This window comes from Nyctibius grandis, chromosome 4, assembly GCF_013368605.1.
Source record: "Nyctibius grandis isolate bNycGra1 chromosome 4, bNycGra1.pri, whole genome shotgun sequence".
NCBI classification, from domain to species: Eukaryota; Metazoa; Chordata; class Aves; order Nyctibiiformes; family Nyctibiidae; genus Nyctibius; species Nyctibius grandis.
This window is the reverse complement of record NC_090661.1, coordinates 6,764,366-6,788,618: the sequence shown is the minus strand read 5'-3', so window position 1 is coordinate 6,788,618 and position 24,253 is coordinate 6,764,366. Positions and strand designations below refer to the sequence as shown.

At 37.5% G+C, this 24,253-nt stretch overlaps 2 protein-coding genes across 2 annotated transcripts in view; one reads left to right on the top strand and one right to left on the bottom strand.

Annotated features, from left to right (window-relative positions):
• The window catches only part of METTL15 (methyltransferase 15, mitochondrial 12S rRNA N4-cytidine), a 102,185-nt gene extending 87,899 nt beyond the window's left edge, over positions 1-14,286 (bottom strand). The window contains exons 1-2 of the mRNA XM_068399043.1: positions 14,001-14,286; positions 11,942-12,221 (exon numbers count right to left, since the gene is read on the bottom strand). Coding sequence (XP_068255144.1) covers positions 11,942-12,205 — 264 coding nt within the window. The 5' untranslated portion in view covers positions 12,206-12,221; positions 14,001-14,286. The remainder of the gene's footprint in view (positions 1-11,941; positions 12,222-14,000) is intronic.
• A 1,079-nt stretch (positions 14,287-15,365) lies between these two features.
• The window catches only part of KIF18A (kinesin family member 18A), a 45,678-nt gene continuing 36,790 nt past the window's right edge, over positions 15,366-24,253 (top strand). Inside the window, exons 1-6 of the mRNA XM_068399630.1 lie at positions 15,366-15,711; positions 16,391-16,548; positions 17,678-17,782; positions 18,833-18,943; positions 22,174-22,371; positions 23,715-23,891. Coding sequence (XP_068255731.1) covers positions 15,381-15,711; positions 16,391-16,548; positions 17,678-17,782; positions 18,833-18,943; positions 22,174-22,371; positions 23,715-23,891 — 1,080 coding nt within the window. The 5' untranslated portion in view covers positions 15,366-15,380. The remainder of the gene's footprint in view (positions 15,712-16,390; positions 16,549-17,677; positions 17,783-18,832; positions 18,944-22,173; positions 22,372-23,714; positions 23,892-24,253) is intronic.

Genomic DNA, 24,253 nt, shown 5'->3' with positions numbered 1-24,253 from the left:
TCAGACCATTTCTACTCTGATTCTTTAGGCTGAATTTTTATTAACAGTTGGAGCACAAGTGCAGTTTCAGAATACATCTCCTGGCTCAGCCTGAAGAAATCCAGTTCATGCACTGAAATGTGAACCACCTGCTTTGAGCAGGGCCAATCAAGACATTCTCTCAAAAGCAGACTCTTTACTAAAGAACTGAAATGCTAATGCCGACGAACACTATATTGTGCTAAAAACAAAGCATTGGGGTTTTTTTAATGTATTTTTAATATAATTTTTAAATGTTTTAAAACATATTTTTTAAAATGTAATCTAAAAGCATTTTCCAAAGGAAGCTCACAAAATACAGAAACAATTGCTGCAATATGGAAAACCTTTCAATGCCACAAATGTGACATTTAAACAATTCAGTTATCCTCTACCGCATTAAAAACCCTACAAATTGGAAATCAGAGGACATAAATGATATCTGTCCTGCCAAGATGCATTTTTCATATATCCAGTTTAGCCTTTTGTAATACTTATACAATGCTCCAGTCAACTTCCTTTGTCTTGATAGAGTTAAGATTAGATATAAAATACAGACCACTGTGTAATGCAACTTTTTATGTCTGTATCTGTACAAATAATACTTGTTCAATCATAAACCAATGGTTAGATTGGTAGTTTTATGAATACAGTCTTGAGTTTAAAAGGGAAAAAAAAAAAAAGCATTTTTACACATTTTCTGTAAAAAAAAAAAATCACTCTTATTAATGCTTCCAGTATACCAACTACAGAAATCCAAAAATACTGCAGAAAGTCATCGTGAAGTGCTACTTTTCTTTCTATAGGCCAAAAAAAGCTGTTAAATATTTTTGCTACATAAATCTAGTGTACTTAGTTCATGTTTTTATTATACCAGATCAAAATTGTCTGTAGTGAATAACCATTTAACCTATACTAAGCCATGCTCAAAACATCTGAAGAAATTCATAAGCAAAATTATTTACAAAAATTAGGGTAAACTTCTTAACATTTCACCAAGAAGTAATTAAAGAAGTTCTTGACGGTGTCTGCAAAATTCCTCAAAAAGGAAATCCAACCAGATCACGTCACCAAGATAAAATAACAAAGATGAGTCTCCAATTATTTTATAACTCCTTAAAACATTACAATGAATCACATCTTGGACATTATCCCAAATGATCTATGTAATATGAAGGAACGCTATTAGTGTTATAAAATATGTGTATACTAGTAAGCTTTCTAAAGAAGATAAAAGTACTATAATATTGAAGAAAAAAAAGAGACACAACTAATTAAGTGCTAGTTGTGACCAAGGAAGAGTTTACTACTTGTGAAATAAGTGGTTTACATTCAACTAAGAAGTGCCTTTCAATAGGATGCCATTTTCCACTTGTAAGAAAGAGGTCACTTTGTCATTTTTATACCTTCCCTAGATAACTGTTTGCTTATAAATTTAAGGCCAGCAAAGAGGTCTGCATTCAGTCCTGCTGAACAATTACCCATCTACAAAATTCTTCATTAAAAAAAAAGATAAATCCTCTCTACTCAAACAAAACATACACCGTGTATGCTCACGTCACAATAGCAACCTTCTGGTCTTAGAGAATGGCATCTGCCAAAACTTACAAAATGTTTAAATCAGGAAATATTTCTAGAACTATCAGAAATCTAGAACTATTTTTGCTAGAGCAAAAATATTGATAAAAAGATTTGTCAATTTGAGGTCATTTTTTTTCTCCATGATGTTAGCATTTCAATCACCAAGATACTAGAAGATAACAGAATTATCCATGAGAACGCAGAAAGTTTCTACGAATCTTTCTCCTCTTCTCCTCTGTCAGGGGGTACACTTACTGCTCTGCTTGAAGTGACATCTCTTGAAAGAATGTACCTCATGTAGCTGAAGGATGTGCAGCTTCTCAAAGCCATTTAACAAGGACTTTAGACTAATCCTAAATAGCAAAGTCTAACTACCTATCCCTTATCAATTCCAAAGCATATATCCATAAGTTTTAATTATTATATTTCTCAGTTCTAAGCGCTGCTTCTTCAGTTGACTCAAGATGCGGCTTATGGATAAGGCTCCTACACGCTCCCAGTTTATCCCAAATCTATTTATTGCACCTATCAATATGTCCTAATACATGCATAGATCAACCACGTAGAGAAAGGATTATCTTTTTATTTTTTTGCACAACTACCTAAGAATTTGTCTTTATTCCTGTTAAATACACAAAAATTAAAAAGGCATACTTGTTTTATATGCATGCCAAAAGGCAGGGCTTTTAAAATTAGTTTAAATAAAATGGATTGTTAAAAAATGTTGGCACAGTGAGACATGCTATAAAAGTTGGTTACTCGTGGGATCGCAACAAGGATTTGTTATTAGAGAAATCTGCTTTTAGACGAGCGCTGGAAGGGTTTTAATATTTCTCTAAATAAATTAAGAAACTGTACACACTCAAAGTCACAGCTGAAAAAAATATTAAAGCATACACTTCGCTGTTATTCACATGCAAATAAGAAAAATCATCCTACATATAAGAAAATGAGAGGTCAAAGATAGCCCAAGATATTCTTGCATTTTTATCACGATATTTTCATACCATTGCAGTTTAGTAAGAAGCATTAGCCATTAGCATATTAATAACCTTTCCTCCCTCTTGTAAGAATTTAAAATATTTCGCAAAGGTGTTCAGTTTCGTAAGGTAAATCAGACATATTTGTTTTTAAACTAGGGTGTATCTATTTTGATTCTTAGTAATTGTTTCAAAACTATTGCCACACAGAAAGGAAAACATTGTTACAAATCTAGAGAACCACGTAGTGTACACAGAGACCTGGATACTCTGAAGGCCCTAACTCCAATTCTGCAAAAGTTGAAATTTGCATCTCTATTCTGCTACTTCTATAAGGAACTCCAAGAATGAAAGATGACTCACTATTTGAGTATGTGTTCTAATGTCATCTCATTGTCAATCAGTAATAAAATACTGCCATGTTATAATATAAAATTATTTAACAATGAAAAAAGGAACTTCTGGAAAATAAAAACATCTGTGGCAAAAAGTGGTCGAGGTTACCCTGTAGAGCAAAGCAGTCATTCCAAGTTTCCCTGCAGCAAACTTCAAAATGTTGAAAACATATGAAAGGTAAACAAGCCTTCCAAAACTCTGCACCTACTACGAAAAAGGTGATGTTGATGACACTGCAATGAAATATATGAGCAGCTGCATTGTACAGATTACACCACAGATCCACAGAGGCATAATTCCCATCCAAACCTTGCTCAAGTATACAAGAGCTGAACTTGTCAGTCAAAATATTACACGGGGATTAAAAGGTCTTATGCCTTATGACATCACCTGCCAGAAAAGAAATATGACCAACAAAAAAAAAAAATCTTATAGTTCTATGTTTTTGCTAATGATAATATACTACACCATACAAACCATTTTTCCTGGTATATACTAGGGAGAAGAAAAAGAAGCAAATAAGTGCACAGTGAAAAAGAATTTTAGTTGTAAGCAAAAATTGTCTCCTATCAGTTCTATACAGTACATGTCTTTCATCAATGCAAAAAGGGATCACATGTAATTAAAAAAAAATAAGGACTGATACATGGAACATAACTGGACTGCACTTTTTTCCAAAAGCACCTTTGAGAGAATATATGAAATGATAAAAAAGTTGTTTACAACTCCAAGTCTAACAATTTACATTACAAAAAGAAATCTAAATAAATAGTTGGCATTTTGTAGGAAAACAACCGTCTCACATAATGTATTAAGTACAATATAAAATGATTTTCCAGTACTGGTCTATTCAACAACTCAACATAATGCAACCATTATTACCCATTTTTCACATTCGTCTCATCAGTACACTAACATAGGATGCTACTGAATTATACCAGTATACAGCTGAAATATCTGTAAGACCTCTGACTAGGTCTGCATATTCAAGCATTTCAGTAACTTGCATTCTCTATCAACCATCTCTACATCATTCCACACAGAAGAGGAAAAAGATTGTTATGAATATGATATTTTGAAGTACCCATCCATCACAATCACTCAATAGCTTCAAAATTAATTTCAAATACATTTTCTTCACAAGGGTTCAATTTTCTGATTACAGGTAAATATGAAAAAGCAATTTTATAGCAAGATACTCCCTTCTTTACTTATGAATATTTTCTGTATTAAAACATAAAAAAGGCATTTTACCTCTTCTTTGTTATTGTTTTGCATTCTTATTTTCTAAAACTGCATATGTTAATCTCTGATCTTGAGTCTACAGGACATACTGGAATACTCCACCTGTAAACACCTACAATTTATCTTAAAATACATGACGGCCTTCTCAGTCATCAACTGTAGGTCCTTCACAGACACCTTGCAGAAGTCCATTCACTGGTAAACCACTCTAACCCTCGCACATCCAGAAGCAAAGGGAGACACGTCCCAGACCCTCTAGCACAGGCCCAGTGGCATTCCCTGCATAGTGTGAAACCTGCCAGCCAAACACTGCATTCATGTAACTGAGTGAAACATCCAGAAAGATTACTGGGAGCCAATTTTTTTCAATGCAACAGAACAGAGATGAGCCCTGTGCCCCTTCCCTCTCAGATCAGAGGTAAGAGAAGCAAACAAAAACCACCACCACCTGCTTTTGTCACCTGCTTTTAGACAGCTCTGGCAGGACTCACTGCAGTATGCATTATTTACTTTACTCATTTTCCTAAGAGTAATGTTGTCTGGAATTAAATTTAATGACATTATGACTCAAGCACGCCATTATTAACATTTCCATCGGAAATTAAAATTTCAATGTCTGAATGACTTCAGCTAATCACCAGACTTAGCAAGACAGTGACGATTTCCTCAGCTACCTCAGAAGAAACTTCTTTCCTCAATTATAACTGAGGAGATACTTAAGATGCAATGAAAATTTTACAAAGACTCAACTGAAAATCTAATCCATTCTTTAATATTTATGGTTAGCCAACCCAAAAAAGCCACTTACGTGTTTTTGATAAGTCTTGGCTGCCAGGCACCTACGGCAATTTGACATTAGATAATACAACTTTTTATAAAGAGGGAGCCTGAAACAATATTAGCTGATTTCGGTGTTTAAAACACAATTTTTGGAAAAGTATTTTCCCAAGCTGCTGAGCACCAGCAAATACCAATGGAATGAACATTATGCGCTCAGAAACTTTGGGAAGAAGAAAAAATAATTTAAAAAAAAAAAATCAGACCATATATTTTGGATGACTTTAGGTACCCACTAATTTTAAACACCAGATTTGGTAGTTTAACCTTTTAATTATCTCTTTATGCAGAATAAGCCTGTGCAAACCTACTCACAACAGGATTATCTGAGAAAGACAAGAAAGTAGGAAAAAAAACCTGCATATAATTCCCATACTCCAACTGTGATCTTAAACCCCTAGTAATATTTTGTGTGGTAGAGAAAGTCTGTATTCCTGTTTGCAAACTCAAATTCAAATATTTAATGAGAAAGCTTAGCCAAAAGGCTGACTAAATAAGACACACAGTACTAGATGGGGAGGAAATGAGTAGCTACATATATTAATTATCACCCTTTCCGGGATCACAGGCTCACTCAAGTTAAAATTTAAAGGGCTTAGATTACTTTCTGGTGAATTTTATTAGTTTTCCCCAAGAGGTGCAAAGACTAATGCTGTCAGAACAGAAAAGGAAAGCATATACAGCGTCATTACAAGCTGAGTCACCCAAAAGCACTGAATCTTGCTTTATTATAACACAGCATCTTAAATAGTCTCCTGAAGCATTATCATTTGTTATGCGATACAGTGATAATAGCAAGCTAACCCAGTATTACAATAAAATGAAATCTGGTGCATCTGCAGAGTTGTTCTCAGTAGGCGGACCAAGTTCCCTTGCTGGTCTCTTTGGAGATAGCAGCTGCAGGCTTCTCTTCCTCTACTGCAATAGAGAAATATGCAGAACAAAGTTGGTGAGAGCTGTCTTGTTGTTGCTGATGATAGCATTTAGATACGCCTGCTGAGAGCCATGCTGCAGGTGGAAAGAAGAGGTGGTCGGGCAGATGTCCAAGAATTACAACAAAAAGATTCTTCCCTGTGCAGCTGTAGCCATCAACTTATTCTTCCCCACCCCCGTCCAAGTTTCTTAGTTACTTTCTCTCTAAAGACCAAAATTTTGAAGTATAAAAAAGTAAAATCTGAAGGGACTTCTTCACCATGCCTTATTTGTATCTTGCCATCATTCAGATCCAATACATGGTCATTTCCTGGTATCACAGTCTAATCACACAGCAGTACCAGCTTCAAATCAGAGAACAGATGTGCAGTGCTCTCAAATAAATCATGTATTTTAATTCATCTGTCATTAGGGAATTTACGATCCCTGTATTTTTTTGGGACCCACTACAGAAGACAGCAAAGCAAGAAACTTCAGATAATTGAAGAGCGTGACCGGACTTTCTCCGCCCCCTCAATTTAGTTCACGAACACCATCCCCTGTCTTGCTTTCTTCCCTGTCCCCTTCTTTCCTCTCTCATCTCGTGATGGAACTCGCCCAGATGCAGACACTGTAGAACTTGCATGACATTTGCTGGCATCACATTGTTAAATAATATTCCTTCTACCTTGGTATTTTTTATTTAGACTGCTTTTAACAGCAGAGAGCAATCGGTTACAAGTTAAGGAACTTACGCAAATGTGGTCTGTTTTTGTAAATCCCCATGTAGACACTACCATCATAAAAAAGATAATACTATTATTTCAAATAGCAACAGATATTTGAGGGACTACCTTGTGCATATCTTAATTGAAACGTTTTTGAAAATCTTTTGAAAATCTTTTCCATTTTCACGCACTACCTTCAAATGCTACCTTCACCAAAACAATCCCTTTTAAAGTATGATGTTAGCCAAATATTTTCAAGTGTTCTCTATCTGATAAGATTCCTTATAACAAGTTTCCTATTACACCCCACAGAAAATGCATACACTTTGCATACATATGAACTCTACACATCTCCCTACACATCTGTGATCTGAAACCTGGCCGATCTCTTTCGCGAATTCACAATATACACAACCAGGAAATCAGGCAAGGCAAGAGTGAAAGGATACACAGGAACTACATGATCAGCTGAAATAATTCTCAACACCACCCAGTAACACTAAAGTATCACCAAAAAAAGTGTGTTCTGTAATTCCCAGAATATTTTACAATTTCTCTATACTAATTTATTGCCTCTTGCAAGTTACAGTATCTTTCTTCCTGTTTTACAACAATGGCTTATCTTTATCAATCACCATATAAATCACTGTGCTGCTGCCACAGAAAAATTAACCATTCAATTTGCATATGGAAAGATATTTTCAGCATACTTCCCACAAAAACCATAGAGTTTTTTTCTACAATAAAGAACACTATATAAATCACTTGCTTTATGTCACCTACTTCCATTTTACAAGTCCAGTGGAAAACAGACTAAAATGATAAAAACAGTTACTATGTCCACAGAGCGTTGTGCTTTTCCAAAACAACTATTTCAGCATTTATCTCATGATGTAATTAATATTCCGTGCCAAACTTCATATTTTGGTTGCATCCTACAAAATACCTCATACAACTTGACAACTCAGAATGAATTTTTCCAGGTCTCTTTTCAATTCCTGTTTATCTTGGACACCCTGCAGAAAACTTCAATTTTGAAAGCCTTTAGTGTAAACGGATTGTTCCAGTTATAAATTACTTGCAGATGGCTTTGGAAGTACTACGATAAGTACACTGGTCACCAGCATAGTCACATAACTATTTATACATCATGATACTTGGAAACCCTTCTCACAAAACAGAAGTCTACTCTGCAGGGTGCTGTACAGAGAAAGGTGATTTTTGTCCTTAAGAGCTTACACTCAGTATAAGGCAGAAAAAGAAAAGGAATACTAACATATGGACAAGGATATGAAGAAACTAAAACAACAATTTCAGAACAATAGACTCTGCTTTCGCACACCAGCAGTCTAACTCAGCTTACTTTGAGTGTCATCTATTCCTTGACTAACTAGCTCTGCAGAATGGGAAGGAAACAACTATGCTCCAGACCAACAACATCCAACAGTGGCAACAGAACTTCAGGAGGGGAAAGGCTACTGTCTTCAAACTAACTGCAGAGCTCAAGCAGCACTTCAGTGACAAAAGACCAATGTGTGACTGTCAGGAGTGTCTTATGCTTCCTCTTGCTATTTTGGAAGGCCATGCTCACTCTCTCTCTCAGCTGAAAAAGAATCATTTGACATTTGGATGCATGAAAATAGCAGCTATCCTGAGAACAATGCAATATATACCTTAAAGACTGAAAGGAAAGCTCATGGCAGAACTGGATATTTTTTATACCTGTCTCCTTCTAGAAGCTAGGTATCACTTACACATTATTTCCAAGACAAAGAGGATACCCCTTCAATGAAAGCTGAGTAGTAAAAATAATCTGAGTAATTTTATGAAGAATCAAAGAGGATACCTCCGCAAGAAGTCCTAGCTAACTCAAGAAGATACCAGACAAGGCCTGTTTGAGGAAAATTAACTGCCTTCATTTTTTAGACACAAATTAACATAATGAGATAAAAAGATCATCTGATACTAACTCTGTTTCTAATGAATCACTTAAACACTGGAGAAAAGGGAATGGTCTCGTTCATTCTTTCTCACCTCAAGTTTGACGACCTACCATTTAATTTACAGATACTGAAAAAAAAAACTTCTAGAACTATCATAAACCAAATAATACTCCTAGAGCTTACTGTATCTCCATTTCAGACTATTCTAGAACATATTTAATGCAAAACCATAGATGTCATCAGATTACAGGCTTCCCCATAAAATCTGAGTAGGGTATAATACTTGTTTTTGTTCTAGCTGGAGTTTAAATATTATACAGGGAAGTGTGCTGTTTGTGCTGGAACCCTATCAAAATAGCTTCCTAGAGCTTTGCAACCTGTAAGAACCTTTGTTATAAGACCCCCATAAGAATAATTAAAATTTCAAAGTTTCATACTCTGGCATTCATACTAGAACTCAGTGCTAATGAAATTTTTTTTCATACCACTATAGCCATATGATGCGGAATAGATCCACATCTCTAGTTAAAAGGCAAGTGACTACTGCAAAGGAAAAAATAGGAAAAAGCAGGGTGAAAATTGGGAAAACATGCTTCTGGATGTCCATGGACATTCATTCTGAAAATATGCTTGGTTCTTTGCTACCTTTGAAGTTTAAGAGAACAGAGAAAATTCAAGCTACCCAGACACCTGCAGAAACACTGGTCGAGTGCACATAAAGAACACTAGTGGACTGAGAAGACTAAAGTGTAGTTTAGTCAATACAGTAAACTTAAAGAGGAAATTACTTGTGTGTGGATTTACTGCAATAGACTTTTCACTGAAGAGATGTGAGGTAGATCAGTAAAACCTAATTTGTACAATGTGCTTCAAAGACAGGACTAGTACAGGGACTTTGTAGAAACAAGCTCTAAGGCAATAAAAGAAAATTCAAAGATAAGTGGAAATACTATTGCTTAAACCCCTGACAGAAAGATTCCACAAAGGAGAGAGTCAACAAGAATATTCAGTAGGAGGGTACTAACATCTTTATCTCAGCTGTGACTCACTCTTAAGTAACACTTAACTTTCTTAGGAACACCTATAAGTAAAATGAAAACCCCATTGACCAACCAAAACCACAGGGAAAATGTTGTCTTTCTAATTAGATTTTCTTTATATTGGCAACTCCTTGTCTTAGGACACAACAAGAAACAGAGGCCCAAATCAGCTTCTTTGTAACAAAGAATATAACTGTGTTAAAGCTGAATAAAGGAAATCTTTGTGTGAGCAGGAGAGAAGAAAGCAGAAAAAGAAAATCCAAGATCAGAACATCACACAAAATACAGGAAGTGTTCGTGGACTTCCTAGTCATGACTGGAACCTCAAAAATGTGAACTGATGTGACAGTCACAGTTCTATATCCACGTTCACAGAAACTGTACCACCATTTACATCAGTGACAAACAGTCTCAATCTTTGTTCAAAATTTCACTGATGCTCACTCTGGCAAAACTCAGTTGACACACTGCATCCTTTCGCACACTACTTATTTTCAAAAACTTCAGGCTTCAGAAAGTGCTGCAAACACATTATTTACTCTGTCTTAAAAAGAAAAATGGAAGTGCTATTTTCAGTTATGCTAAACAGGTTTGCCACATTATAAACGCTTCTGTTCAAGATAAGACACTCGTGCTCTCTTATATCTGTCATTAGTGGTTCACCACTAGCTTACAAATCTGCAAAACCACGTATACACAGACCTGAAAAAAAAAATCCCACTCCAATAATAAGTTATTTTACATTCATAAATATTATGAAATTATCAAAAAGTCTTCAGGGACAACAATTATTGCAAAAGTTATAAACTGTGCAGAGTAAGTTCTGTCACCAAATAAGGCTTTTTGTACCAACAAACACAGTTTAATGAACAGTCCCCCCCATCAGCTTCTTCTTAATTCTTATTCAAGTAGAAATTTACACAACTGGAAAAATACTTTACATACAGTTTCACAATTTATATGTTTATTTAATGTGTGAAAAATTCATCATGGTTCTGATACATGAATGAAATCTGAACTCAAAGGTCCTTATGTATTTCACTAGTTTAGGTATCTTCAACCGTAAGACACATGCAAGAGTAAGTTACAATAATTATGCTATTCCGATTCTCTCTGGTTTTCAAAACACTTAGAATAACACATTGTGTTCCAAACTAAAGAAGTTCTCACAAGGCGATGCAACAAGATTTGACTACAATTTTTGATCCCTGAATCCATCTCAAACTTGCAATATCCCTTTGCCACTGTTGGACGATGCTGTTTTCGAGTCAAAATGAATAAAAAACCATACACATGCACACACTTTGAACCTTCTGCTTCTTCATGTATCATTTCATTCTTTGTAGTAAAATTGCACATTGATAAGCCTAAATTAATAAGATTCTATGAAGCTAACATAAAAAGCACTAAATTCACACATGAAAGCATCTGAAATGTGAAAAGCATTTAAGTTGCATAGGAAAACCTTTCAACGTAATATTGTATTTAATATCCCTCAGGTGAAAACTATTTCGCTGTGTAACATCTTTGTAAAGGGAGTACGTAACAGTATACTTACACTGCATGCACCAGTACCATGTAGATACATCAACACTGCAGTGTAGAGAGACCTGAGCTAACCCAGATACCAAAAGGAATGTACCCACAGTACCGTAGCCAAATAAGACAACTTGTAATGCTTCCACATTATTGATGCTAAACCATTTCTGGTACCATACACAGTCATTTTATAACTACAATACCTTTACAGCGCACCGCATTATGCAGTGTAAGCATATCCTAAGGCAATACAGTGCCTCAAACCAAGTGAAACCATGGAAATAAGTATCTCAGAAAAAGGTATGATGATTTTTAAAACCTACATACTTACTACCCCTCATACAAAAGGAAGAGGGCTCTTCACAAATTGATGATGTAACCGTACATGAGAACTCTCTGCTATTAGTAATTAACACAACCCTAGAAACATACAAGAGCAATCCAGAAAGACAAGTGCAAAAGCAAGAGATTATTTAAATATTTACTACAGTTTTAAAAGATACTGCTTATTTGGGGATTCATGCACACAGATACCAGATTTTTACTATCTTGAATGCAGAACCTTAATTTAAACTGCAAAACAATTTAGAATCTTTAAAAGGTGTAGTTGATTCTTAAAGAGCATCCATTTATTCCTCTAAACAAAAGTTACCCCTACACTGCACAATTTTTTCTGCTGGACTGCTACTGAATCACAAACATTAATTAATCATCTTACTCACCTGGCCTGGTTGGGGGGATAAACAATTAACAACCTCCTCCAGCATCACTGGTATGTGCAATCTTCCAAAATTATTGTTTTCTGTACTTTGAGGTAACTCTTCAGTTTCACATTTCTGGATGGTTTGTTCCTTTAACTCACAGTCAGAAAGCTTTTTTGCTGAAGAATGGATCCGTCCAGCCAAAGCAGCCACATTTATTGAGCTCAGTTTTAAGTTGTGCAGAAACGAACATTTGTAAGCTTGGCACAGACACTGAGATGACATTTTGTAGTAGACCAACCTAGAAAAACAGTAGATGTTGGGAATTACTACGAAATAAATATTTAAAACAGTAGGTTTGTTTAAAAAACAAACTGGAAATGCTATAAGTAAAGCACTACACAGTCCAAGATCCACGGTTTTAGAGATATGTCAGCAGAAAGTGAGAATCTCTTACTTTAATTTGTTTTCAGAATTTTCAATGTTATCTACCAATCAATCATATTCAAGAAACAGTGGGGTTTTTTTCATAAGGAACAACTCTTTTCCTTTTCATTGCCAGGACTCTAACAGCGTTACAATGTCCCAGAGATGCTAACATTAAATGACTAACCAAATCTGAGCACAACCAGAACAGTGACTTTATTTTTAAATTATTCCCCTCCGTTTTGCCAAAAACAATGAGCCACTTGCTCTGAATAGTAGCACTCAGGTTGCTGAGTTTTCTGTATTTCTAGTTAAAACGGGAAGGGACAAATCAAATAGTGTAACCTTCTTTAAAATGGTGCTATAATTTAGTGTTATACATGTAGTAAATACACAGTTTTCATCATGCATTACATCTTGTAATACCAGATATTTTGAGCACAGCCAGAGGCAAGAATTCTCCAGAGTATAACTAATTGAAATAATACTCTAAACCCTGGAAACATCAGAGTGGTTAGCTATGTAGTTTGTTAACTACATGGAAAACTGAGGATTTTTTCCCCTCCATCCAAAACACCCCAAAACCAAGTCAGTAACCCACTAGTCGAAGGCTGCATGACTTAAACACATTTTTACCTTCTATAAAAAAAAATAAATTCAAACTTTAACATAGGTGATAAAAAGGCTTTCTTCATAAGATATCTGCATTCCTTTGTGGAGCTGAGACATTCTGTAATATTGTACTGCATACTCTCTCCTGGCAGGCAGGGAAGTTGCAACCTTTGACATAAAACCATTCGAGACAGTGCTATTCTACATTCATACCACTAACAAAAGGGAAACTTTATTTTAACTATCAAATTTTAATTACATGCTTTGCTTGGATTTACCTAGCCAGAGCCTTCACGAATTTTGTCTGCACAGATAAGAACATGCTGAGTCTGGAAAGTTATTCTTCTGATAATTTAAGCCTCAGCTGGGCAGTATTTCCCCTTACCTTAAATTGGGAAGCATCTATAATTCTATAACCTTACATAGACACAGCATAGCCCTCAAGTTTTGCAATAAACAACAATGCCTCTACAGAAATTATTGCATGAACAGGGTGCAGACCAACAATCATCATTCAACTCATGCTGCCCTATGTGGGTATGAGCCCACAAGGTGTTGTTAACACCAGGGGCAAGGAACACTTCGCACATAGCCATCCTCGTAGTATGATTACTACTTTATAATTGGGGATTATTTTCTTAGAAACAAGCAGAAAGCATAGCTTCTTGCAGCACACATCTTAAGCGGCATCTGGGCATAGTTTGAGGCAGCCACCTGCAGAGTGGGACTTGCACCGAAGCAGGTAGTAAAAGCACCCAGGGAACAAAAACTCAACTCCATAACGCTTATTCCCAGAGGAGACCAGAGAAGCAGCCGGCAGCCCAGCCCAAGCCAGGCCCCACGGAGGTGCCCGGGAGAAAGAGGCCAAAGGCTGTTCCCCACTCCCCGCCCGGGCCAGGCCGGCGGGACACGGGGGGTCGCCAGCAGCGAGAGGCCGCCTGCCCGCCCCGCCAGGCCTAGGATGGAGACCCCCTCACCGCGGGCTCTGCCGCTGCCCCTCAACCCCTCACTCCAGACAGGGTCGCTCCCCCCAAACACGCACCTCACCGCACCGCACCTCCCCGGCCTCCCGCTCTCCCCCTGAGAGGCTCAGAAAGGCGGGAAGCGCCGCGGGGAAGCCTCCACCTCAGCTGTACACCGCGGGGCCGCCTCTACCTCAGCTACACACCGGCACAGCCACCACCGTGGGGCTGCCCCCACGCCCAGCAGCAGGCACCTGGGCTGGGCTGAGGCCCAGGGGCGACACACGCCACCGAGGCCCCACGGAACAGCCCGGTCCTGGGGCCGCGGCGCGGCAGCGGAGCCAGCTAGGCCCAGGCCCACGCGCTTACCGCCGGCGCGGTCGCTCTGTGGCGTCACGGCTGCGGCGGCCAATGAGGAGGCGGGGGGGGGCGGGCCGCTTGCGTTTGAATTCGGCGGCCGCCGTTGGCAGCGGCCACTTACTGGTCGCGGTGCTGAGCTTGGCAACGGTAGTGGCGGCCGGCTGGCTTCTTCTGCTGTGTAGCCTCGACCGTGCTGTAGTGCTGAGCCCGGTAGTGAGTCCCGGAGAGCGCTGCCTGTGGTAGGGTGAGGAGCGAGTGGAGAGGGCTGGGTGAGGCTAGGCCGCGGCCCCCCACTGGCCGCTCGCCCGCCGAGGGGTGTTCCCTCCGCGGGGTGTTCTCTGCGCCTTACGGCCTCGCTCCGTGGCCGCGTCTCGGTCACGCCTGCGGCTGTGGAGCGGCTCGGCTGAGAGAAGACAAGTTTACCTTGGAGCTGGAAAAGCGTCACCGAGAGCCTTCACCGCAGGTACCTGTCAGCTGTTCGGCGGCAACAGCCCTCCGTCGTCAGCAAGGGTGGCCCCTTAAAAAGCAATTCTGGTTTGATATCTATGGAACACGTTTCCGTGTTCCGTGCAAATTACGTTAACGTGAATCCCACTTTAAATCCCACTGTAATGGCTATTTAAACCTACATGGAATGTGACTAAACCAACAACCCAGGGAAAGCAGATAGGTGGCTGCTCTGTTCTGCTGAAGGACAAGAAAAGCACCTGCTCTGCTCTGCAGAAACCCGGTAGTTCATCTGCAAGCTTGCTCTGAAATAAAGGAAAGCCTGTAGATGAATTAGGAGTTTAAATTGTTGAAATAAGCTTGCGAGCTTCCTAGGGAAGTGCTAGTTAGTTTTCTAAAGCTGGGCTACATTAGGTCACCTTTGCAGGCCAGTTACAGTGCTCTCCAAAGTTGTGTGGTCACTGTAGCAGTCTGTAGGGCTGACTAACAAGGGATGGGCAGATCCAGCACAGGTGCAAGATATTAGTCCTGATTAAAGGTGTAAACTTTTTGAAATATAAGGTCTTTCACTTTTTCTTGTCAATTGCAGAAAAGATTTGTCTGCTTGATCTGAGAGAGCCTTGGAAGCAAAGAAGGGGGACAAAAGGGACATTATGCCTGCTACTGAGGAAGAAGGTGTCTGTAATCACATGAAAGTGGCCGTTCGTGTCCGTCCAGAGTCTCAAAAGGAAAAAGATGGCAACTTTAGCAAAGTTGTTCATGTTATTGACCAGCATATGTTGATCTTTGATCCAAAGGAGAAAGAAGAATTTAGCTTCTTTCATGGGAAAAGACTGGCCAATAGAAATATTAATAAGAGAGTAAACAAAGATCTTAAATTTGTGTTTGATGCTGTTTTTGGTGAAAGTTCATCCCAGCAGGAAGTTTTTGAGCATACTACCAAAAGTTTTATTGATGGCTTCTTACATGGATATAACTGCACAGGTAACTTTGCTATTTGTCTTCTTCAATTCAAAAACTTTACTAAATTACTTGACATTTCTACCATCGTATCCAACTGCTGCAGAGGCCTTAAAAAAGGCTGAGATTTATATAAGGCATTTTGGTTTAATTTATAGATATGAGAGACTTACTTTTTAGCCTATGGAAGTTAAGATAGCTCTATTCTATTTTGAAAATGAGCTCGTTTTAGAGTTTTAATGGACTTCAGAATTTTATCTCAAATACACATGCTTATGAGTGGAGTTCTCTGGAAAGAGTCAACCAGAAGCAGTTGTGTCACTGACTGTGTGGTAGCCTGCTTTATGATCTCTCTTTAAGAGCTTGGTTTTTAGTTGACAAATGGAACATTGTGAGGAAATGCAATACCTACCTGCAATAAGTTGATGGCTTAGGTTTATGAGAGTAAGCAAATAATATTTTCATGTAAATTGTCATTAAATGAATTTTGAACTGAAAATTAAAAAATAAATGTGATCTTGAAATAGCTTTCTGATTATAGCTGTAAAAAGTAAAGCCTAAGTAAGAAATTTGATCAGTTTATGATAACAGCTATGCAGAATGAGAGAGGTGTGTGAATGTGAATTTGAATTTTGCGTTCCTGATTAGCTTACTGGTATAAAGTTCATCTTTTTGCTTTGTTATTTTTTTTGTGAAAATTCAGTGCTTGCGTATGGTGCAACGGGAGCTGGAAAGACTCATACAATGTTAGGTTCCCCTGAAGATCCTGGAGTGATGTATTTAACCATGATGGCACTTTATAATTCCATGGATCAAATAAAAGAAGATAAAATATGCAACATTGCTGTCTCGTATTTAGAGGTAAGCCAGTTCCTGCATTTGGTATGTTGCTTTTAATAAGGCATATTTTAAGAAATAAAGGCAAGCTGCTTTTGCCTTCGCCCCAGCCTTTCTGGGACTTTACAAAATGTGTCCCTGATAGGAATGGAACTGAACTGTGCTCCATGAATTTGGTGTTATTGATAGGCACCTATTATTGTCTTACAGAAAGCTGCCCAAAAAGGACAATCTCTTCTAATATATTCACTAAACATTCTAGTGATAGCTGTCTTGCTGACCAGTTACGTCCCTCTGAACATCTGTTGATGTGTACAAGAAAATATCTTTTCAGGGATATATTTCAGGACTTCCCAATAAAATCCTATAAACACTGTGAAACTGCACAATTGCATGATATCTAAATCCTTTTTGATTATGTTTTTTTAAAGTTTTTTCGGTTCATTTTATTTATCTGCAATACAGTACGACTACTTGAATTAGAGCTGCTATGCCAATGATTAGCCTTTACAAATATTCCTTTTGTTCTTTGTTGTCACCTTCTCTCTTCAACTTTTTTGCATCACAGTTCTGTTTGTAGAAGTAGCTGTCTTGGCGCTGCTGTCAAGCAGTAGTAGTAAAATTGTTACCTTCTCGCCCCCTCGAAGTCTTAACAGAAGAGTAGTTAGTATTTGGGGGGGGAGAAGGAGAGAAGGGAAAAGTTTGCTTTGCCATGTGCTATTTCAAATGCTTCCACAGACCATGAAATAAGGTATTTAATAATTTCAAGAGAAATACATTTAGATTAAGAGATCTTGCTGAAGTATGGATTGTGAAGTGTAATAGAGGACAATAAATGCTTTGCATTCATGCTTGCTGCAAAAGGTTTTTTTGCAAAAAGAGTAAACTTTTATCTTTTTAATAAAGAATAAATATTATTTATTAGGAAAGAGTGACTCCCACTTCAATGGCTAAAATAGATTCATGCAAATTGAATTAATTGAATATTTCAAGCTCCGTATAGGAAAGCTGTTTTACAAAAATTCTACAGAATGAATTTATTACTTTATCTTAAAGAAATATTAAGCCTGTGATGATTTCTGGTTAGTTAGGTTTGATCCTGTCAATTATGGTAGGACAGTTTTCCTAAAAGATTTTAAATTCCCTTTCAAAGGTCTACAATGAACAGATCCATGATCTGCTGGCAAGCTCAGGACCTCTGGCTGTTTGTGAAGATAACCAGAAAGGGGTGGTAGTTCAAGGACTATCTTTACATGAGGTATGTGAATGGATATTGAAATTCAGGAAGCCTCACAATGTCTTTGAGAAAATGGTGAAGTTCCCATTGTTCTGTGAAAGTTGTATGCAACTTGGTAATTTCCTAGTGGGCTATTGCTTTCTGCAATAATCACCAGTACTTTAGTAGCTTACGAACCTAATTAATTATTCAAAAGCATGTTGTGGGAAAAACTGCTAGTATTCTTTAACACAAATGGATTAAAGCATCCAGTCCCTATTATAGAAAGGGTACCATTGGTTTGATGCTCATTTTCAGGTTTTGGAAGATTTGTTTTTTGACTAATATGTCTTAGCATTTCTTAAAGAAATTCACTGTCTTCAGTGCCATCCTGGAGTGTTCTACACCTTTGCAAGTCTTATGCCTACATTCCAGGGTTGTTTTTGTTTTTAAATAACCACATTTGAAAAGTTTCACTTTAAATTACTTTTCCAGGACAGCATCGCAATTCTTTGTCAAAGCCAGTGACAGAACTTAGTTTTCCAATAGAAAAATCAACTCGTGTGGACCTAATTTCTTGCAGCCTTTTAGTGTGTGCTACAGGCTATGTAGCTTTCAGCTTTTGTGTACATGAGATAATGATTCAACAAGTAACAGTGTTGTGAATTTGCTTCACACTGTGAAGACCATACTTCCCAAAGCTTGGGTCTTGTGGGGAAAAAAAATTAGTATATCACTGTTTAATACATTAGTATGAGAAAAATTAAGTCAGTCATTCTTAAATAAGACTTTTTCTAATTATAGAGAACCTTTGGAGATTTGTTTAAATTCTTTACAAAAAATTCTCTGATTTAAATTTTTGCAGTTAAGTGCTTGCTTTTTGTGCCTTACTGCTTTTTAACTGAAAGCATTTGCTTGAAGTGCCTCAATTCCAAAACAGGAAACTTCTCTTATTTCTAGGTAACTAAAATCTTAAGTTCTTTTATTTTTTTTGAAGGAGAATGTTAATGTATATTAGAATCAGTGTAGAATCTCCTATAGTTGATGAAAAAGAAAAAAAAAGTGCATTTATCTTGTGCTCTACCCTTAAAGCCTAAATCGGCAGAGGAAATCCTTCAAATGTTGGATTATGGAAATAAAAATAGAACACAGCATCCCACAGATATAAATGCCTCCTCTTCCCGGTCCCATGCTGTCTTTCAGGTAAGATAATATAGCAGATATACAGTGGTCATTACTGTGAGGTGTAGTTGTTTAAATTTGAATACAATGGAAGCTTTTTTTTTTTTTTTTAAAACTGTGTTGAACCTTAGTTTGGGTGAGAGGAGATTAAAGTTTTCCAGTTTACTGTTCTTGTTGACTTCTTATTCCTTGTAAATATGTAAAGTTCACAGTGATTATATTTGAAAAAACAAATTCAATGAAAAGCTCTCTAGTTCCAGTAGTTTGAACTAATACTCCTTAGAAGAAATACCTTTTCTGTAAAACTGTAATTTTGAGCTTTGAATATAATTCCATAGTGTAATTTTATAAACTGAAAGTTGTTGGTGCTTTTTTTAATGCTTTCAGGTTTCATTATATTCCTCAGCAGTTTTCTAGGAAGGAAAAGACCTTTCAATATAAAGATTTAGACATTGACATGTTGTGGTGCAAAGCACATTCTCCTATGTACTCAGCATTCAGTCCCAGTGCACAGTTCATTCACAAAAACAGTCAGGCTGATTCTGTTTAAGGATACAGTAGTTAGCAAAAACTTTCTCTGATGTTCTTTGCAATATTGCTAATGCAGTGAACTCTTGTAATGAGATAATCCTGAATGTTTGTTGCATTTCTTTTGAGACCATCCGGCTTTCAATCAAGGTCTTTAATTGCTTTTGTTTAAGTAGTATTTCTTGTTAAGTGCACAGATTATTGGTAAAAGTCATTTGTTTTGTCAGACAATTGTATCTTGAATGTGTGACATATAAATATCTACTAATATCAATTGTTCTCAAAGGTAAATTAGTGCAGCCTTTGAATAATAGTGTGTTTAAGAGTGAATGGGTTTTAAGCCTTTTTCACAGAAGTGATTTTATGCTTGAGAGGAGGGGGAGGATTACACCATTTATTTAGAAAAATGTGTGTGTAAATAAATACTTGATATAAAAACTGCATCTGCATGTAGCACTTTAAAGGAATATTACTGTTGCTAAGTAGATTGGTCCAATAAATGCAACTAGAAGTTTAACAGATTTTAATTAACGTGTACTGGTTTAAGCTAAGGAAATTCACAACCATACACCTTTTTTTTTAAACTGATTCTTAGATACTCCATCTACTTGATGCAGTTATTAGCAGTGTTTGCATCTGTAAGAAATAATTACAAACTAGTCAATTAGTACGACAAGTCATCGCTTACATCAGTTTCTCATCTATTTCCACACATCTGTGACATTCTGCAAAATGTCTTCCCTACTTATCTTTTATTGTCTCTTTGGTTCTACAGATATAAATGATAAGTCCCTATTGCTGTCTTGATTCCACTTCATTTTTAAGTTTTCTGTTATTTTAAGAGTTGCTCTTGTTTGTAGAGATTAGTTACCTTTTACACTGGCTTTGTTTTTTGTTGTTAACTTTACTGGAGCAGGATGTTTTCTGGAACTGACTTAAAGTAGTAAAAGTCTTGGCCCAGGACATTCTGAGCTGATTTTAGAGAGGCAAGTTTTGCCTTGTGTACCATCTGTCTTAAGTTTGAAATCTCTATCTAGGTCAGGCAATTACAGCATCTAAAAGTAAAATCCCAATTGCCACACTGTTCTATTGAAAGTGTTCTGCTGACAGACAAAGAAATAGAAAAGATTCTGCTTAGGGGCATTTCCTGTATCTTTTGAATTTTTATAAAAGCTTGAGTCATACAACATAGTTTGGCTGTCACTCCAGCTTTCCCTGCTTCACTAATGATAGTTACTGAGTTCTGGTAGAGTGCTACCAGCCTGAGATAGCTACTTTACCTAGGTAAGTAGAGGGGAAATGGCTTTTTTCTTCCTTTTATTTTTATATTTTATACTAGAAATAGTACAACAGAACTTGTATTGTTTGATATAGAAACATGTCTGTTTGGTATAGACAGACCTTTTGTGGCGTATCATAAGAATTTTATTCACTCCCAATACTTGTCAATTTTTTTTCTGTTACAAATTGCTGTGAAGACTTCATCTCTCATGTGCAAAGTGTGTTCATGAAAGTGTCAGTAACCATTAGCCTTACAAATGGCAAGGCACTAAACCCAAAATAACGGGAAATTTATAAAGAATCCTGAAAAAGTAAATGCCATCTAAGGATAACTGTAATTCTTATTGACTGTATAATCATGCTCTGCCTACTTCCTCGTAAACCAGAGGAAAGAATACCTTCACTAGCAGAAGGAAGCAAAAGCATTTAGTTCCTTGTATATCTCCTGTACCGTGAAAATGTGAGGAAAGAAGGGATGAGGGAGAACAAGTGACCTCAGGGGTCACAGCTTTCCAAAAGACCCTGGAGTAGTATGTGTTTTCACAGCAGTAAATGAGTATTGTTCCCCTCTTAATGGTAGTTACAGTTAAGTCTAAATCACGGAAAGTCCAGCCTTTTTCCTGGTTTAGCCCTATATATATCTTTACGAAATGCTCTTAAAGGTGCCTTTAAAAAATGCACACCTTTTTCAGTTTAAAGTGCAATCGTGTTGTATACATCTTGAATGCAGAAGAATCAAGAGCTATTTTAGCTATGAAATTCATTTGAAGCTCACCAGTCTTTGCCACTGTGGCAAGCCCTGGCCCAGTTGTTTGCTTAATCCTTTGCAGCAGGATGGGGGAGAGAATCAAAAGAGTAAAAGCAAGAGAGAGGGGGAAATACCTTGTGGTTCACTTAATAAGTGAAGGGGGCGGGTGGAAGCAGTCACTTGCCACTGGCAGACTGATGCCCAACCAGTCCTCAAGCCACGGCTACTTTGGAGAAACTTTTGGTCAGTTGGGGTCAGCTGTCCCAGCTGTCCCCTTGCAACCTCATGCCTACCTCCTTGACATCATACAACAGCTGTTCAGCAAAAGTTGAACACTGATGTGATCAGCACTGTTTGGGTCACAAATCTGAAAGCACCATACGGGCTGTTACACAGAAAATTAACTCCATCCCAGCCAAACCCAGTGCAACCACTCTGCTTCTTTTTCCCTACTAATACCTAAAGCAGCTGAGTTTAAGAGGTAAGTGTCAGAAATGGATTCACTATTTTCCATTAGGCCAAACTGCCTGTTGCTGTTTGATATGTACTGAAAGGTTTAACTTGGATTCTGAGAAGAATTCCAATCAATAAGAATTTCTGAAAACAGTTATTACACTGTAAAATTAACTTACTGCTTAGAGCAACGATAGACTGGTTAGTAGTTATTTTTAATTATTTTCTTTTTTTATTGTAGATTTATCTAAAGCAGCAAGATAAACCAGCTAGTATTAATCAAAACGTTCGCATCGCCAAAATGACCCTCGTTGACCTGGCAGGATCCGAACGTGCCAGGGCAACAAATACCAAGGGGGCTCGTTTTATAGAAGGAACAAATATTAACTGCTCCCTGCTAGCTCTTGGTAATGTCATTAATGCCTTGGCCGATCCAAAGGTATGTACTGCTTTCCCATACAGTCTTCACCTCCTAGTGTTCTGAAAACATTTTTAAAAATTGTAAGCTCTCTTTGAGTAATGGGGATTACATTGTTGATGCTTCTCACATCATCATTTTCCTTTAAGATTTTCTTATGGGTTTCCACCATAATCTCTGTGCTAGTTGAAATTCAGTCTCAATGGGAAAGAGTTCTCAAAAACAGTGTGCAGCTACCTGAAGATAGTGTCAAGGATGAACGTACCTGCTTTTCTTACCCACCTTTTTCAAAATTGAGTATATGTAGAGAAGTTTGCATGAGTAAATAAATAGCCTTATGAGGACAAAGATTTTTTCCAGAGGTTTATGCCCTGTATCTTGGGGGAGGAGACTTTTATAGGAGAAAACAACACCTATCCAAAGTTGTTCTTTTGTGCTTTTACATACATTCACAGACCCACACACATATCGCGCACTACCCGCCCCACCCCCTGCTCACAGTAGTGAATTAGTCTCCTGATCTGGCTCACCAGCTCAAGGGAAGGCGTGGGGACAGTTGTGTGGGAGAATGACAAAACCTCCTGAACTTTTGTCAAAGTCAAGTCCATTGCCTACAACTACATCCTTTCTGTCCTTCTGGTCAGCTAGCAATTTCCCCCTTCAAATATGCCAGGGGAAAATGATGAGAGCTTTTATTTCCCTTCCTGGTGCTGCACGTTCTCATCACCATCTTATTGGAGTGGGAAGCAGAATTTAAAATTTGTACCATGGACATAAGTAAGATTCTTCATGTTGACTGACTTGGTGTGGCATTGTGGTCCTAGTGACCTAACTTTGTACTGTGAGATGAAGATTCTGTAGATGTGATTGGAAAAAAAGCTTCACAAAGCAGACTTTGGGTTGCCTGGAAAGGTTGTGGAATCTCCATCCTTGGAGATATTCAAAACTCAACTGGGCATAGTCTTTGGCAGCTTACTCTTGCTGACCCTGCTTTGAGCAGAGGGATTGGACTAGATATGAGAGGTCCTTCCCATCCTCGATGGTTCTATGAACTGAAAGTAATTTAATGTAGTCTGCCTTTTCTGTTAGTTGTGTACATCACAGAAATAGTTGTTACGTATCTGGACATCAGAAAGTAACATGGCTACTACTTATGTTATAAAGGTATTAAACAGTTCCAAGAGATTTAAAACCATTTGAGATACATATGTAATTTTGAGACAAACTACTTATGTCAAAGAAAAGTTCCAAGGCTGTTTGTCATGTTTTCTGACATTGTTGAAATTCGAAGCAGACTTTTAGGCAGGTGAATATTTAAAGTACAGTTGACTAATCCATAAAAATGCATGTAACTCTCTTTCTAGACCAAGAGACAGCACATTCCTTATCGAAACAGCAAGCTTACTCGTTTATTGAAAGATTCTCTTGGAGGAAATTGCCGAACAATAATGATAGCTGCTGTTAGTCCATCTTCTCTGTTCTATGATGATACATATAATACTCTTAAGTATGCAAACCGAGCAAAGGATATCAAGTCTTCTGTGAGTATATTGGTATTCATTGATCTTCTGTCAAACTATAATAATACAGTATTAAGAGAAGAAGAGATATTTCTTTTAGAAGATTATAATTTCTTTTACTTTTGTCTCAAAATTTTGTTCAGTTACTTCTTCTTTCTTAGAGTCAACTCTTCATCTGAGTGATAGATGTAGTAGATAGAGTAGACAGTAGTTCTGGCCTAAAAGCAGCATAGCTTCATTAATGGGACTATGCTGCCAGTTTGAAAGAGTTTGTTTTGCGAGCATCGAATATGGAAATAATCCTCAGCTGACAGAATTCATAGCCAGTTTCAGTATCTTATTATTACTTTCTCAGAGAACTGTAAAGCATGTTAAAGAAATGT